Here is an 18,334-nt window from a genome sequence, read left to right as displayed (position 1 = left end):
CATTGGAGTCACACTGGGTTAAATATGTACACTTGGGTTTTAAGGGGTATTTATTATTTTCTTCTTTTTTGGGTTGTATGGAAGCCCCAAACGCAATTTCATTGTTCTTGATTGTTCTTGACAATGACAATAAATAAAATACTACTATACTACTATAGACTTTCAGCATTTACTTCATCTTTTCACAGTTTTTTAATGTAACTAGTTGCTCCCAAACACAAGACGTGTGAATAGTCATTACAACATCATGAGTTTTACAATCAGCAGTTCCCAGTGTTTCAAATTAGCTGGAAAACTCTGAATGTTGTTCTAATTGTGCTTTTGAAACAGTGCACTAAATCTGCGCTTTAACTGCAGCGTCGTTTGAGGCAGTGATTTGCTTATCTCAGTGCAATATGCTGAAAGGTTAGTGTTGATGAAGAGCCACCGAAGGTCAGCAGGATATTAATGTAGTGTGCTAATCTAGAGATTTATTCATACAGCTTTATTACCGAAGATACCAACGGCTGCACTGGAAACTTTGTTACTGACTAATTTATCATATAGCAGAGTGGCCGCTGTCTCAGCTGGAACAAACTTGCTGCTTTCATACAGATGCAGGTACACAACCTTGTTTTCTTTATTATATTCAGGAGAATTCAAAGCCTGCCAAAGTTAGAAATGGTTAGAAATGGACTAAACCTAATTTTTTTAGCCGTTATCTTTCAAGTCTAACAGCTAAAAATTGTTTTTATCATCACTGAAAAGGGAGGTGTTACTTAATTAGCCTTTAGGAAGTGTAAGCTGAGTGCTAACTGGTATGTAGCATGTCTCCACTTCCATAAACTGCAGTGAATCTCTGTGATATTGCCCATCCAGCAGTTGCAGCTATCATGCATGTGTCGTGAATTATTGAAGTGAATCAGTTGCCAGGAGCCTTATTTCATGAAGATGAGCTTCACCTGAAGTCATGGCTGATGGCAGCCCGCTGCAGCTGCTCATCTGGAGCTATGGTGCACAGCGTATGACAGCATAAATATGGAACAGAGGAAGGTTTACAGTAGCTGAAACCTCAAAAGGAAAAGCAAGAATTTCTATCTGACTTTATTCCCATTGAGCACTCAACACTGAATGCTGGGACTGTATCAGCAACTGGAGCTCTATTTCCCCACTCCATCAGGTCCATAGCCTCCATTCCTCAGTTATCCCCTGACTGTAAACAGCTAATCCCATTTAAGGTCAAAAGGGAACTGAGTCCATTCCAAGGTGAGAGGTGAGTACACTAGACCACCATATCAAGGAACTGCCACATCTTTCTTTGGATTCTGAGGACAAGGGGATGCCTAACGTTAACCAGTGAGAACATGATCTTACAGTATGTACAATTTACCAAAAAATACATACTCATGTAGAAAACAAGCACTTTTCGATGACACTGCAAAGCCCTTTGTAATCCAGTTTCCATTTATACTCAAAACCATTATGGTCTTCTAATTGTACATGTTTTTTCCCAAACTGTTCGCCTCTGGCATTACTTGAAGGGGACGCTTAATAAAATCCAAATAATCAATACTGCTACAGTGACCTTGCCACAGACAGTAAAGTACACCGATAAAAGAGGAGGCACTGAGGGGTCAACGCTGTTTGAAGGCACTCACAGCTCGGTGGGCCAGTGAATGCAACCTGCTTTTATCGGCCACCAGACAACCAGATGCAGCAAACACAGACAGCTGGATTTGCATCCTAGACACCCTAACAATCAGCGGACAGCCGTATCAAAGCGCTGCAGACCCCTTGATCTACTTTTTATGTTCAGCAAGAAAATGCGTTTACTGATACATATAAATAGTTCTCCATGTGATCATTTCTAGTGCGATTAATCTGGAGTAGCTCGGCGGACAAACAAGTGTGTGTTTGCATTTCTGTGTACGCTTCTGCTCATCTGAGGGAATATTTGAGAAACATAAATTATAAATCCCATGCCATGCACAAATAACCGTGGTAATGAAGCTGGCAGAACAACTGGATGCGGTACATATTTAAACAGGCTACTTGCTTTGTGGACATATCATCTGGGCATTAAAGATTCAGACGCAGTGATAGCCCAACGTTAGAGAAGACTGCAGGGTGAGTAGTTTAGAAATGGGAGCATTATCTAGTCAGCAGGGGCCGACGATGCACGCAAGAGACCCGAGCTGCCGGGACAAGACCGACGGGATGGCGAGTGTAAGATTTACTGTGAAGTTTCCACAATAGTTCTGCAAAAAGAACCCAAACTGTTACTGTTGCAGATTTAGAAGGTTAATGATATTCACGTGGAAAAATATAGAACAGCATATGGGATTATTTGTTGCCTTCAAGTTTCAGTCTTTGTCTCCAAAAAACATCTCAATGCTCTCACACTATAAACAGAATCAAACATCCTCGCAGTCACCACAGCGAAAGCCCTGGGTTGGCATTAACTGCAAAAAATTAGAAAGCAAGCTTTTAAAAGAGCTATAACTTCAGACGGCACTTTTTAATCTGTGCAGTTTGTATTTTTTCCTAACTAGTGCCTTTGTTTACCAGGTCGGATGCTTCTCTGCAACATTAGCCTCGCTTGATTCTTATCTTGTCTATGATTTCTAGCTGCAGTTGGAAATAAGGGTATAATTTACCACAGCACAGAATACAGCTAACACGAGGTATTTAATATTCCAGTACGTCATGGTTATCCAAGACCATTTGCTTAATCAAGAAACAAGATCCTTACTGCCAATAAACCATTAAAAGAGTGAGAGCTTATCTCCTACTCTACTTACAGCTGGATGTTGAAATGACTGGAAGAAGCTTCACCCGTTTATCTTCAGGACACAGTTAGAAGTGTGGACCTTTTAGTTAAAACGTTGACTTTATAAGTTATATTATGTGTCATGGTAAAAATATCACCCGATCCTCTGCAGGGCTTAAAAATGATTAACATACATTCATTCAAACATCAATGAGCTGATGCAGAGTCATAAAGCGTAGGCCCAAATTTCTTCACACACAAAACGAAAACAGAGTTTTATTACTATCATTATTATTATTATCGTAGTAGTACGAGAAACGAGGACAACATGCTTAGATCTGCGGATTTTGTGTTATAGTGATATTTGCAGGCTGGCAAAGAGCATTCTTCTAAATATCAGCTTGTTTGATTACCTTAACTAACTCATTAATAATATTTTAAACAGTGCATTTACCAAAACCTCAGCGTGTTCCTGTCTGCTTAGGAACAGCGGCGCCTCAGAGGGAAACATGCTTGTTGGAGTGTAAACTGGTACAAAGCGTCTGCCGCTCTACATCGTTTGACATCATTTGTTTGCTCCATTAGCTTTGTGTCATTCTCCTCTGCAGCTCCGCGGCTCACTGCTAATGATTTGTCCTCCAAAAAGCAGATTAGGAGTTAGTGTGTTAGTTACATTATGTGTAAAATCAAAAGAAATCACATTTTTGCCTGAGATGACCGGACGATGCAAGTAGTTTTTAGCCGTTGGATTAAGAAGTCCAATATTTAGGTTTGTGATGCAGCAGAAAAAACGATTCTCTGAATTTCTAAAATAACACGTCCAGGAAATAGTGCCGTTTTTCTGGTTGCATTCAGGCCAAACCATCAACACCTCTAATAGACTTGTTTGCAAAACCACACTTTCCGATTGCAGGGTGACACTGTGTGAAGGTCGGGCCTCTCCGAAGCAAACAAAGCTGGATGATGACATCACTGCTGCACAGCAAAAACACACACGCATGACAAAGACTGACAAATAGTCAAGGAAGAGCTGCGATTGCTATTTGATCATGACAGGAGGGGCAGAGCTGTGTTGACTGATAGCATCTGTGGCCTGTTGCTATGTAGCAACTGGTCGCCTGGAAATTATTTCTAGAGTAATGAGTTACCGGCTGACGAGTACTTCAGTGGAGATCCGAATGTGTGATTGGATTTATAGGCAATGAGATGGTACACTGCAGGTACGCCTGACAGCGAGTGTCACTGTTTCCTCTAGCGTGAGAGATAAGTTCCTCCTGTACTGGTAATGAACCAGTTAAATAAAACCTTGGTCAGGCCCGTGTGTCCACAACAGGTTCAGCTGCACTAGTTGCCAGGAGCCTTATCTCAGCTTCGGTGTCACCAACTGTGACGTCAGCGAAACAGCTGTCACCAAACAAGTGATATATGGAGTATAATGGACATTTTAATTTTTAATCACCACATTTCTCAGGTGAAAAATAGGTCGAGCCCTGCTAATAATGGGATCGTCAAATGTGCCAGCTGCATTTGATCTCGCCATCCATTCGCATTATTTCAGTCACTCCTTAATTTACAGGGATTCTGGAGATCAATCCAATCCGACATATTTCCGTGAACTTCTGAGACTCAGTTTGGTGTTTATTTTATTAAAAGTCTGCATTGGAGCAGGCTGCGGTTTTATGAGAATAAAATCTATATAACACTTTTGTATAATTGCAAATTACCAAAAGCTCTCATGTTGCCCAGAATTTTATGCTCGGTGTTGAAACTGTGTTTCAATCCCAGTCAAATGCTTATCAAACCAAATCTGTTTAAGTCATTTGTCTCACCATCTGTGGTCCAGGTAAAGACTTAACTATGGTTTGGGGTGAATACATGAATTCAAATGACGCACTTCCAATATCCTTTTATACTTTTAATAGCTTTGTGGGCAATGATGGTCAAAAGAATATCAGAAATAATTATCATTGAGTATTTATGGCCATACGTTAAAGTTACAGCTGAACAAAAAAAAGAGTTTTTACCTGATGATGGTGTTAATTAATACCTGAATCATCAAGCTATATTCTCCACACTAAGTGGATAATTCCAAAAAGCTGTGACCAAAAACCGCCCCGCCGGTGACGCCCAATGAGTTAGAGGATCTGCATGGTGATTCAAATTTAGTCAGAGGGTCCAAAGCAGTTGGTCTGCTTAGAATGAGCCGAGATGTCTGTTGGCAAAAAGCAAAGCAGTGACGTCATGATTATACCAGAAATCAGTCAGTGTTCAAAAGACTTTGTTTGTTTTTGGGGGGTGAGATGCACCATGGTCGAATTCACCTGTGTGAACACTGAAGCATGTATATGTGTCACTGACATGAAACTTGGTTTACGCTTTTATTCCCACTTTCCAACATTCTCAGTCCGTACGTCTCATTAAAAAATCACAGCAGTACTGCTCAGTATTTATTGTAATTCTTCTTTAGCTGTGTTTTGTAGCTGGTAATTATCCAAAGCAAATAAAACAATTCATTTTCAATTTGACTGAAATAAGTGGCCAGCCAAAGAGCAGTAATTCCCTTCTTGTTAACTTTAATAATATTTTCACCGTTTCTGTTAATCTAAACATAGATTTAAAGGCCAGCACGTGCACATGTGAGCACCATTATGAAATATATAACGATATGACTCCTCGATAAAACACTACAATCTGTGATCATATATCGATTTTTAAAAATAGGTCTGTGTACGTTTGGTAAACAATAAAGACCCAGGATGTAATAATCGTGCTTTCTTGACTTTAGACTAGATTTTTTTAATGTAGTGAAGCTTGAAGAATAAGACAGGACTGATGTGTTGGTGTTGTTGCACAGCAAATTACAGTGAGAGCTTCTGAAAAGCAACAACTTACACCTTTATTAAAGGACAGTGTGTTAATAATTACAGATGTGTTTGGTTTGATGTCCACACAAGCCTCTGCTGCCCTCAAAAGATCCTGGGCCGTTTCACAAAGACAGTTAATTCCAGTTCTTTTGGGTGATGTTCAGATACAGCAGAGCTTCAACAACATTTCCAGGGAAACAGGATGTAATGATTAGACCGTGCTCAGTGCCTCCAATCACGGGAGTTTCCAGGGTTTTTAAAATTTGCTGACATGAAGGGGATCAGGAGAAAGGTGGGAGGGGAGGCAAAAATCAGAACTAAAATTAAACTACAAAGTACACTATTTGCACCTAAAATATAGTGGAAATGTGGCATTACATAGAAATACTTTACGTTCAATACGTGAGTAAATGCACTAACTTGTTACTCTGTTCCTATACATCAGGGGTGTCAAACATAAGGCCCTGGGGCCAGAATTGGCCTGGCAAAGACTCCAACCGGATGGCACTGGAAAACTTTATGTTCATAAGTTTTATAACATTTCCCACTGATAAAGATCTCCCCCATGGCTTCTGATATTACACTGAAATAATTATTTAAACATTCATAGACTAACGCAAAGGACCGTTTCTTTGGCCCATCCCACTTAAGATCAAAGTGGTACGTGGTCCGTGCTATAAAATCATTTTGACATCCATGCTGTACGTGCTCTCATTCATTGGGTATTGTAAGATTAACAGTACTTTACTTTTTGCCTCCAAATGTGAGGACACATTAGAGCTGTGGCCTTCAGGTTATTAGTGCTCATGCAGCGGCAACCCCTGAACCAGATGGTGTACACCAGGGGTAAAAAGAGCCATCAGGCTGTAGAGGAGTCTTTTTCACTCGGTCAGCTTGTGGGACTCTGCAGGCAGCTGACCAGCAGGCCAAGCGGGCTGTGGCTTCAATGGTTGTCAAAGCAAAAACTCAGGCGTGGGAGGAGTTCAGCGAGGTCGTGGAGCTACGCTTTGGGTCAGCCTTAAAGAGATTCCAGCAGACTGTCAGACAACTCAGGAGGGGGAAGCAGCTTTCAGCCCACACGATGTACAGTGAGGATATTGTTCTGCTTATCTCAACTGAGAATATAGTCAGGGGGTGGAAGGAATAATTTAAGAATCCCTCTGCCTTTTACATAAATTATCTCTTGGCAGGCAGATACACAAAAAGATGGGCATGCTTTACTGCTTTGATATGTGACTCGATTACTTCGCTAAGGTTTCTCAAGCTGCATCTTGAAGCAAAGCATGTCTTTGAGGGCTCTGCTCAGCTATATGTTCAGTGTGAGTGCTTATATCACCAGATGTCCAGATGGTGGTGCACTCCACATCAGTAATCCTTTGCTACACGTCTGCAAAGTAAGGTAAAGTATTGATTAAACTGCTAAAAAAATATATCCCTGTGTATCAAAACTAAATGTTAGGAATTGTTTTCCAAAATAATCCTTTCATGCATCCCAATAGCTTCGGTGTAAATGTGTGGCTCACTGGATATACGAAGAAGTCTCCTTCACTCTCAGTCTGCACCCAACAAGCTGTGTGACTCCACTGAGGGGGACACAGTACCAGCTGACACTGGCAAAGTGTGTTTACTTTGCAGGAAAGGAAGAATAGAGGAAAATGTTTTGCTATTAGGTGCAGAACACAAAGCGGCCCTGCTCCAGCTGGTCAGAGAAGAGAAAAGGTCAAAAATCCTTCCAGAGTGTCGAGGTGCTATCAGCAAATTGAAAAAGAAATAAACTAAATTTTCACCAGAAGCTGAACTTCTGGATGAAGTGTTGTTGAAATTCTCATAATACATAACTCCCACCCCCACCAAGACATTGTAGACCTACATATGTTTTCATGTAGGTATGAAAACAGGCAAAGTTGCCATTGCCCCGTTAGATCTAATCTGAATCCGTGTTTTTGTTTGTTTGTTTGTTTGTTTGTTTGTTTGTTTGTTTGTTTGTTTGTTTGTTTGTTTGTTTGTTTGTCATTGATACACTAATCTGGAGCTGTTCCGCTCCCAGTGAGCTATTTTAGAATAAAATAAAAGCTTGCTGTGTATTTGATATTCTGTTATTCAGTAGAAAACATCTGCATACATGCGTGTGTACGTGTGAGATTAAAACACGCGCACTGACAGTAATGTGGGCTATACTTTAAACATATAGATCTCCTACGTTGCTAAGAAACCACATGTCTCCATTGTTTTTGATCACTGAATTGTGGCTTCCACTAATTAAAACGACTGAAAACGGCAACTAATTGGTTCATCGCACGCAGATGTCACGCTCTGTAGACGCTGTTTCCTCTGCGTGTTTTAACCGTGTCATTCAGCTGCTTTCTCAGCGGGAGGCTTATAAAAGCTTATAAAACGTTTTTAAAATCAATTTGCTCATGACAAAATCCTTCTGCTATAAATTCTTCTTCTACGCCTGTGAACTTTTGAAATTTCCTGAACACGATCTTGAGAGCGAGCGAGCGAGAGCTGTGCACGCGAGTCTCCTCACCGAGCACGTCATCACTGGGGGAGGCACCAGAGGGCTGGGTTAGAGGGAGTAGTCGGGAAACAGGAGAGAGGAGCGCGCTATAAGAAGAGAGAGCCCAGCAGGAGCGTCAAAACATTTAAAGCAAGACCGAAAGGAAAACGCCAGCGCGCTCAGAATGAAGACTTGAATCTCGAGAGAATTTTATTTTTGTTTGTTTGTGTTTTTCATGTAAGGACTATTTCAGGAATCTGCAAGTATTAAAAAACCAGGAAAGAAAAGAAAGTGCCGTCCGGCGTCGCTCTCCGTGTGTGTCAGCGCGCTGAGGTATCCTGGATGAGCGCAAAGTGTCAGCTTCAGCACCCGAGGAGAGGACAGCTCCGCTCTGTCTGCTCCTTTTTGGACCTCCAGTCCAAAAACTCTCCTTCGGCTTCTGATGTCCACACTTGGAGTTTGACGCTGTGCGCCCCATACAAGCCGGGAAGAAGTGTAAAAGGAAGATCCAGTGACGGAGAGAGCCGCGACCGACTGTGTGCTCAATATGTACCAGGGGCATTTACAGGTAAGGAGGCAGGATGTGCACGTCTCAATTAAGATGGAAAACGAAATGTTGCAGTTGTGATGGAACAAATGAACAAGATTTGGATGCATTTGTAGTTCATGTTAAGAGCTTTTCTGTTTTTTTCATTCCTTGTGGGTTTAGTAATCTCGAGGCACTGCTGTTTCGATGTTGACGCCGTATTTACCTGAGAGACGTCTGCTGATGCGGGCCCTTCAAGTTTTGGGGGGGAAATTTGCTCAAAGAGACTGTTAATACGTGAATTTAGTCCAGCACTCGAGTCTGCTACAGCCTTCATTAGCTGCGGTAATCACCGGGGAGACGGAGGGAGTGAAGGGCACTGTGGCGCGCCAACTGCAAGTGCAGGTGCGTGCCAAAGGTAAACAGGAGGCAAACCTCGTCTGTTTAACCAGGCAGCCCGTGACATCGCAACAAATCACTCGCGTGACGTCACGCAATTTGACGTCAATTTTCAGTCAGCTCTTAATAAGAGCCTGAAACTCATCTGAGACGTTAAAACGAGGCGAGCTGACGACGATCAGCTTTCTGACTTCAGCAGAGACCGGAGGGTTACAGTGAGCAGCTTCCAACAGCTGCATGTGTGGCGTGCGGTACAATCACACGCTGTCACATAAACAGTAACCCCCTCCTCTGCGGTTAATGTTAGCCTCTGCTTTGCTTTATAAACATGGAGTGAAATTTACACGGCTGCTTGACAAAGATACATCCGTTTCCAGACAGCTGATTATGTAATAAAAGACCAGCAGTCCTGAGTCAGTACTCGGGAGCTTTGAAGACCAACATTTAATATTTCATGATATATTACTCAAGCAGCGGTATTCATTGAAAATGCCAACAGTTCTTGCCTGGATGACCACGGACGTGTTTGTTATGGGAGGGTCAGCGGAAAACCTCAGAAACTGGATGATTTTTTAAAAAGGAGAAAATCACGTGCTTTGAATCAAAGTTTTCTCAGTTACATTCATGTTTCAGTTGTCAGACACTTTCTGTGTTTTTCATCACATCACACTCTGTGCCATGTTTAGATCACAGCTGTAACAAAACACTGTGCTTTCTAAGAGATTATACGGAAGTTATTTAGCAGCAGTGAATAATGGGAATATTTTTGCTTTGACATCCGCTTGTGTAAGGGATACATTTATTTTTCCATTCCTTTCTCCTTGAAGTAAAGTGTTTGCTTCTGGGAGAGCATATGAAATCTGAGCTATCTAAATCGGTAACACTATCAGACTCTTGTCGGGGAGACACTGGAACTGATAGCATGGCTTCTTTGGGGATAAAGGAGGACTGTTTTTCCTCGAAGAGAAGAGGCTAATATGCACATTTGTCAGCGCTTTTTTGCAGAAATTAATCAACGTGGAACACTTTTAGAGTTGTTCGCTCTTCATAACGGTTTAAATTGTATCACACACAGTCAGTAAAACATGAAGTGCACGTCCGTTATGTTTGCATTTTCACTTTTGCATCAAGCATTTCACAGGCCTAATGTGACCTCCAAATTGATGCTGGAGGTGGAACTCACTGGGCGTAATGGGTCGCCGGAATTTCAAGTGAAGCTCACACTGCACACACTTTGTGATGCATTACTGGGATAGGAAATCCGTCAGTCAGAGCTATCCCAAAGTAGCTACACTTGTAAGTCCTCCTTTATTACACAATTGTCAGTCAGCACGATTTGTCAGCTTATGAATGTTGCAGCTCAGGAGGCAGCTGGCTGGGGAGCGAGATAAGAATGTCCAGTTTCCATCTTACCATTTCTTATTTGATAACCTTCTCCTTTCCCTGCGACCTGGATAAGCGGAGCATGTGCGGGCCAGTGTGCAGTTTAATCCAAGGCTTTCTGTATTTCCATAAACACATTTTGCATAAGTGCAGGGGATATTCACACAATGAAACATTATTGGATGAATCAAATATTTTGGCCTGTGCATGGTCTCATGATTGATGCCAAGTGTTGGTTGGCTGTTGAGGATTGTGGTCTGCAGAGAGCTGCTGGCAGAAATACAATGCTGGACTTGTGTCTGCTATTTTTTCCCAGTTATTCTTTTTCCCCTAAATGAACCCTAAACACATGGTTAATGATAACACCCAGCATCCAGGCAGTTACAAATGTGTGTTTGCGTGTTATGGTATAAAACGTGACATCGAGAAACATTTTACCTTTAAGAGAAGAGTAAACCAAAGGTGTGTAACAGCTGCTCATCTTTATCAAAAAGCTACAAAACATACTGTTTCTGTTACTTCCCTGCATATTTCACTTGTATACAGTAGTACATTTATTAAAGTTTAAGATTTAGTACACCCATTCTTCATCAAACTACATGAGAACATTTCAATTTATACACTGCAATCGCTGAATTGGCTTTAGCTGCTTTGGTATTCGTGTTTACAGTATATCTAATTAGTGCGTGTACTGTGTGTATAAAACATACTGGCTTAATGGAAGCGACGCTCCAAGGCCTTTAGATGTTTGCTCTGTTAAGCGCAACATGATTACGTAATTTGATTACCATTTTTCAAGGCCCTCGGGGAGCATCTCAGATGGATGCTTTCGCTGATCAGAAGTAGATCAAGTCTCTTAAGATCACAGTCATTCACATCAATATTGTATTAGACGTGTACTAGATTTACTCATACAGTTTGCTGTCTTGGGTGAAAGCTTCTTAGTTTGCATTTCATTTCCTTGTCTTTTATTTGTCACAGCATGGCGCATATCTTTGTATTTTTGGGTTCTTCTCAGTGCAATCAGCCAAAAGCTTTTCTCAGAGCTATATTCATGTATTCAAATGCAAAGAGTATTTAGAGCATTTAAAAGTAGAATGGGAGGCAGAGCCTTCAGTTTTCAGGCCCCTCTTCTGTGGAACCAGCTTCCAGTTTGGATTCAGGAGACAGACACTATCTCTACTTTCAAGATTAGGCTTCAAACTTTCCTTTTTGCTAAAGCGTATAGTTAGGGCTGGACCAGGTGACCCTGAATCCTCCCTTAGTTATGCTGCAATAGCTGCTGGGGTTTCCCATGATGCATTGAGTTTTTCCTTTCCAGTCACCATAGACCACAGACCTCTCTGCACTGAATCACACTTGTTATCAATCTCTGTCTCTCTTCCACAGCATGTCTTTATCCCGTCTTCCTTCTCTCACCCCATCCCTAGCTTTCTTCCTGTTAAAAGGGAGTTTTTCCTTCCCACTGTCGCCAAAGTCCTTGCTCATAGGGGGTCATATGATTGTTGGGTTTATTGTAGGGTCTACCTTACAATATAAAGCACCTTGAGGCGACTGTTGTTGTGATTTGGCGCTTTTTAAATAAAATTGAATTGAGTAAAAATAAATTGTGGTAATCGGATGACCTGTATATCCTATTAAACACAAATATTAGAATATTCAAATATAACTACTCTGAAAATTTAAACAATGCTTAGTGGATAAAACCTTTTGGAGAACTTAAAAATATTAATGAATCAACAGATTCAGAAAAAACAAGGGAGCATACAAGAGCGTCAGGGTATCACAACCCAGCAAGAGAACGTATGCAAGCATGCATGTAACATCCTGAAACACCCTTTCATCGGTCGGAGCTGTGCAATCAATCAGGCTGTACTTCATGTATGTTAAACTCTTAATGTTGTTGTTGTAAGGTTTTTATCAGCGCCTGTCCCACAGCTGTGGCGGTCAGCTGAGGGACAGCAGAGGACTCCCGGAAGCTTTTTCCACTATTTTAAAGTCTCCTTGATTTAATGAACCATGGTCTTGATTAAGAGCCATTTAATAGGCCTGACTATTTCAGGAGCCAGGATAATGAGTGAAATCAGGTGGCATCCGGCTGGAACAAAAGCTCCACAGACAGTACTGCTCTCCTTGTTGAAAATATGTAGTGGGGCTTGAAACCTGTAGACGTCCTAACTACTGTAACACTTACAAACCGTTACATTATGGATGTTCAGGAGATTAGCAGCCCCTCAAACCCTGAACATTTATTATTCACCATTTATTTTTTCTTAAGAGTCTCAGTGGTTGTTAAAATCATGGTCTCTCTCACTGTCTGATGGTATCAGGGCATTCTAACTTTTCAATATATATGAGACTACTGTCTTATAAGGTGGCGAAGTTGGCCATTCAGGAGAGACACAGAGTAGAGTCGTTCGTAGGGACTGAGATGAGATGTTTTGGATTCTGGATTTCTACTAGCTAAGGTGTTGATGGTATGTCTGCCTGGAAGGAGAACCCAAGGCAGACTCAGGACATGCTCGGGATTATATCTTTTGTCTGGCATGGGAATGCCTGGGTGTCCCAGATGACTTAGAGAAGGTAGGTGGGGAGAGGGAGGTCCGGGCATGTCTGCTTTAAATGTTTCCCCTGCAACCTGGACTCATAGGAGTGGCAGAAGATGAACGGATAGATGGATGGAGGCACTGGGGTCTGAATTTGCGTTTAAACTTCTCTTTTTTTTACTTCCACTTATCAAAACATCAAAACCAACTGCAGTATCTTGTCTATGTACTCCTCGTGTCCCCAGAACATCTCTGGTTTTTCAGGGCTTAGAGACAGGTCCTCCAGGGACAGCAGATTTTTGGGTCCTGTTTGTTGCTGGGTAGGGACTTCATGAATCCACTTGTGCTAGTGCAAATGGTTTATTGGATTGGTATATGCAGAAATTGGAGGCTGAGTGGTGTCCTCGAGCTGTTCCTGAGCAGTGTTTGCAGCGTAGTGGAGTGCACTGTCTTTCTTGGGGACACAGCTGCTGTTAGGCCAGTGCCATCGCCACCATGTTTTTTTCTTTGCATGTATTGGGTGAAAAGGTTCATTTAAGTGGTGCTACGGGCCTTACGGACTAATTTACATACATTTAGATAGAAGTACTGCTTTGAAGCATTGTCCTGCTGCATATTCTGTGAAGTCATGCACAGCTGTTCTGTGCCATGAACACTAGTTTAACATTTGTGGTATTTAAAAATATAAAAAATACACATTTTCCAAACCAGAGAATTGCTGACTCGCGCCAAATATGTCTTTATACAGAGAGGAAAAAATGTCTAATTAACCACAAGATAAACAACCTGAAAGATTTGCCTTCTGCCGCTGCTTTCTAAGGCAGCCTACGTAGCCGACATCCAGCCTTCAGTCACTGGGCGTTTCTCCTTCCCCTGTTTGGGTAGTTAAGGCTGAATAGAGACCCTGAGCAGCTTGTGGAGCTTGTAAAGCGGACTAGACGGAGACTAAGAGGGATTCAAGCATTCATCAGCAGCTGTTGCCCTATAAGCAGATTGAGGAAAAAAGGGATTGTTCTTCTTGCCACGGAGAATGGGAATTTTGTCATGGCTGTGTGCAGGCAGGCAGGGAGAGAGGACCCAAAATGCAGGACTCACAAACGCAGGAACTAAAGGGTGAACCTTAAGCAGATTTATTGATGTGCACAAACTGAACAGAACTGAACAGCGAATACAAAACTAAACTAGCAAGCAGGCAGGTAGGCAAACTGAACACACAGGGGAGGTATGAAGGTACGACGCGACAGCGAGGAGGGGAAGACGCTAAATACAAGAGGTGAACAGAGCTAAGAGGAAACAGCTGGGAGACACGGCTGACGCTGATTACACTGACGAGACAGGGAGAGCACAAAGCTGAACGCACAGACATAAGGCACAGACCTACAAAGTAAAACAGGAAGTACACAACAGACAGAGAGATCCAGACGAGACACAGAACTTAACAGATGCAGACAGCAGATAAAATAACACCGTGGACAGACAGAAGGAAGAGACAGAGACCGGGAGACCAAATAACAAAACCTAAAAACAAGAACTCAGGAAGTGCTACCAAAACTAGGAAGCTGAAATACTAGGACAGAACCAAAACAGACAGTCATACTTTGTAATAAAATCAAAAGGAAAAGTACAAAAGCAAAAACACTGGGTCACTGGCCCAGGACCGTGACAAATTTGGTCATTTTGTTATTCACTGTCATCTGTCCTTTCTTTGAACACCCGCCCATTCATGAAACAGAATAATCAAAAAAGGAGGAAAAAAGGACATTAAGTCCAGATGTGGGTGTGAATGATGTGACAAGAGGTTGGGCTGAGGAGAGCGGACGGAGGAGAAAAAGGGTCATGATGCAGTCATGTCACATTGTACTGAATATTCATCTCTTTCCTGTTAAATCCAGGCTCCAGTCTGTCCTTTGGAATCACAGTTTTCCTGAATAACCACCTGCTCTCTGACTGGGATGACTTGGAGGATTCATATCTTCCTGGATCTTAGTCATTCATAGGGGCACAATTCATTAGTGCCCAGCTTTAACATAAGGAAGCTGTGGTATATGTGCAGTATGTTTATATCATTCACACCTTAAGAGTACATTTCTATAGACCGTGGCTCAAAATGTGCACTGCTCAGCGTTTTGATGACTCTTTTAAAACCGCTGGACTCGGTTGCTATTTTACAGTTTTTTGCAGACAGGAGCTTCTCTACACCAAAGCAGTGCAGCAGCTCACAGAGTAGCAGAGCAATTAGGCTGACTGTCTTAGCTAGTGACACACACAAAATCGCCCTCACCAAATGTTAGCACAACTTTGCAAGCTTTCTCAAACGGGAAGCCTGTAACCGAGAGAGGATGCAATCGACGTAAGGAACCCGGCTTCACGGCTTCACAGCTCTACACCATCATCTCTGTTCGCTGATTTCCTCCGGGTGTCTTTCTGCCTCAAGTCTGTTAACACGGCAGCCCTCCCAACCCCACGCCGAGAGTCCCCTGAGCTACTGTACAGAGCCACATTTTTCCTCCCACAAAAGTAGGACAAGCCTCAGCATCTTTGTCACTGGAAGCGGAGGGGCTGTGCAGAAGAACGGGTAGCCCATCCATCTCTTTCACCCGACCCATTCATAACAGCCATTCTCCAACTGGGAATTAATTTGCTCCAGAAACCAGACATACGAGGGCCTGAGTGCGGAGAGCGCATGTGTTTGGGCCTCCAGGGATATATAGGAGGTGTCATGGATGAGAGCTGTTGGTAAACAAATACGCAGGTTCACTGTGCCAGATGTGAGCATCACCTCCACGGGGCTTCCCGCTGATAAGTTAGTTTGGCCCCTCCTCTGTAAATTCACCAGATAGATTTACTGCATGCATGTATAGCGCTTTATCTACTGCCACTGGTCTAAATATATTAACATATATCATTTTCAAAAGACATTTCTTTCAGCAATTTATTGTCAATAATAATTTTGAAAAATGGCTCTGAGAGTTTACCAGAGACAAAAGTGAAGACTTTAAAACTTTCACCTACATGAAGCAGTCAAGAGGTAGAAATGTGTATTTAAGATCTTTCGTAGTGCAAAATGTGCCAGTCTTCAGAAACATAGTTCTCGCCCAGATTTAGTTCAGCTCATGTGAACACATGATTAGCTGCTTTTGGTTGCCCAGCCTGTCACTTCAACTCAAGCTAAGGCCCCAACTCTGCATCCTGTTTTTGCTCTGAGTTTATTTCTGCCATTTTGGGGCTTCTTTCAAAACTTTGGTCTGTTCTTCATTAGCCGTGTGTTTTGGTAACAAAAGAAATGACGCTTTCATGCAGTGAGCATTGTCCTAATTGTATCCCAACCACTCGCCTCTTTACGTTGTTTATGTAAATGACAAAAGTGATCCCACCGGTGTAATTTGAGCTCAGATCTTTCAGTCACTTTGGTAATGGATGGACAGGCAAGCTTGAAAGTGCCAACATTAAAGGAAAGATGCGACATGTAAGCGTTAGCGCCGCACGGACATGATTTGACTGGCCAAACTGGTTCTTCTGTGCTTGAAACATAATCACAGCTTAATAAAGTGACGTAACGCCGTTTCTAACAAAATCAGTTTCAAATTCATTTATTTGTTTCCCGCAGCCTAATATCTCCCATTTATGGGATACAAGTAACTTTTTAACGTCTCGTGAGTAGAAACAGACGGCGAGAGAGAGAGAGAGGGGCCACAGGAAACTGCAAATAGTCGGGTCTATCCGAAGGTTGTTGCTCCATGGGGAACACTTGAAATCCCGCTCTCAAATTCACCGTCCCTGCTGTTTTAATGTGAGAATCTGTTTTTGTGCCCCGAGCAAGAGATACTCATCTTTTGATTTGCTGACTCCCAGCTTCCTGCCTTCTGTATTTGAACCTAGACTAGCAACTTCACCATCAGTGCTCAGCCTTATACAATGGCTCTTCCTCTATGAACCAGTAATCTTGTCAGATAATTGCAGGAGAACACTCCACATAAACCAAGGTCTGCAAATTATCACATCAATTAGTATGTACCCACAAACACCAATTACATCCCTCTCATGATCACCACTAATGACAATTTGAGCACTCTGTCGCAGCCCTGTACTTACAACCAAGTGCTACCCAGCAGTTTACAGCTGTGAGAAGCAAGCTGTTTGTAGAGATGCCAAAATAATGAAACTCTGAACTAAAGCTGCTCTAATTTCCTTTAATTTTAAGAAGCTTTTGCCACATGAAACACTAATTTGTCAAAGCTCTCCTGTGTAAGGCTGTAGTGAAAAAGGAGCCTTTGATGTTATTTGTAAATGCGGAGTGAAGGATGAAGTGTGGAGGATAATGATACTGTAGCTGAAAAATGTGTCAATTAAACACTTTGTGCAAAGATATGCTGCAGAAATTGTGAGTATGAGATTTGTTTAGGCTTTCTTGATGGATGGATTTACAGCAGCGCCCCTCTACTGTTGTTCACTGAGCTACTTCCAGTGGAGTGCAAGTCTGTCTGTTGGAAGCAAGCGAGCAAGGAATTGCCTTGCATTTCTATAAATACCTGTGAGACACACAGTTAATGAATTCCCTGGCAGAAGTTCAGAGTTGGGTTACAGAGCAGAGCTTAAAGAGGAGCTGAGTGTACAGCTGGGATGCATGTATGTGCAAGTGTGCGCCAGCTGAGAGGGCTAAAGGCAGGAAAGCATCGCAGCAGAGCAGGACTAACTTCTCACCTGGGGCAGTCCCACATGCCACTCTCCATATGCAAATCATCTCACTCTTGTGCATGTGCAGGTACAAGCGAAGAATATGTGTGTATATTTCTCCAAATGCACATGTGGTACCTGCATGCAGTTGTCTGCATGGATGCATCCATATGCCCTTGAGCATGCATGTTCACACAAGTGTAGATAATGAGGCAAGGCACGTTTGTGTGATTCATATTCCTCCACATGACAGGAGCTGCAGCGTGCCAGAGAGGAGGTCAAAAGACCCCGCTCGCATGGCATCTCCCCAAACATGCATGGAATGAACAATGCTGTTTGGCAGCTAAATGGGTGATGCTATATTAATACTATCTACACAAAACACCCGCAAGGAAACACCCGTGTGGTAAAGGTTCACAGAACCAAAGTCTTTCCTTTACCGGTGTTTGTACATGACCAGACCTGCTGCATCCCAGATAAACATGACTTTTTAAATCTTAGGTTTTGATTGATTGATTGATTGATTGGTAATTTATTTCAACATGTGAACAATATACAAGTACATTTAGAAAAGAAATAAGAGAAAAAAAATACTATACAAATTACATACAAAAAACCATTCTGATTAATTTACATGTTGAAAGGGAAGAAGTATACACTTATTTAATCCCACCCCTTTGCCATAAATTATCA

At 42.2% G+C, this 18,334-nt stretch overlaps 1 protein-coding gene across 3 annotated transcripts in view; it reads left to right on the top strand.

The window, feature by feature from the left end:
• The first annotated feature begins 8,241 nt into the window (after positions 1-8,241).
• Positions 8,242-18,334, top strand: part of pex5la (peroxisomal biogenesis factor 5-like a) — a 122,174-nt gene continuing 112,081 nt past the window's right edge. For all 3 annotated transcript variants that reach the window (XM_005746744.2, XM_005746743.2, XM_005746742.2), the window contains exon 1: positions 8,242-8,681. In XM_005746744.2, the coding sequence (XP_005746801.1) occupies positions 8,661-8,681 (21 nt within the window). In that variant the 5' untranslated portion in view covers positions 8,242-8,660. The remainder of the gene's footprint in view (positions 8,682-18,334) is intronic.

The sequence above is a fragment of the Pundamilia nyererei genome, unplaced genomic scaffold (assembly GCF_000239375.1).
Source record: "Pundamilia nyererei isolate P.nyererei 1_Seehausen unplaced genomic scaffold, PunNye1.0 scaffold00183, whole genome shotgun sequence".
Classification (NCBI taxonomy): Eukaryota; Metazoa; Chordata; class Actinopteri; order Cichliformes; family Cichlidae; genus Pundamilia; species Pundamilia nyererei.
The sequence above is the reverse complement of the archived record's forward strand: the minus strand, read 5'-3'. Positions and strand labels throughout refer to the sequence as shown.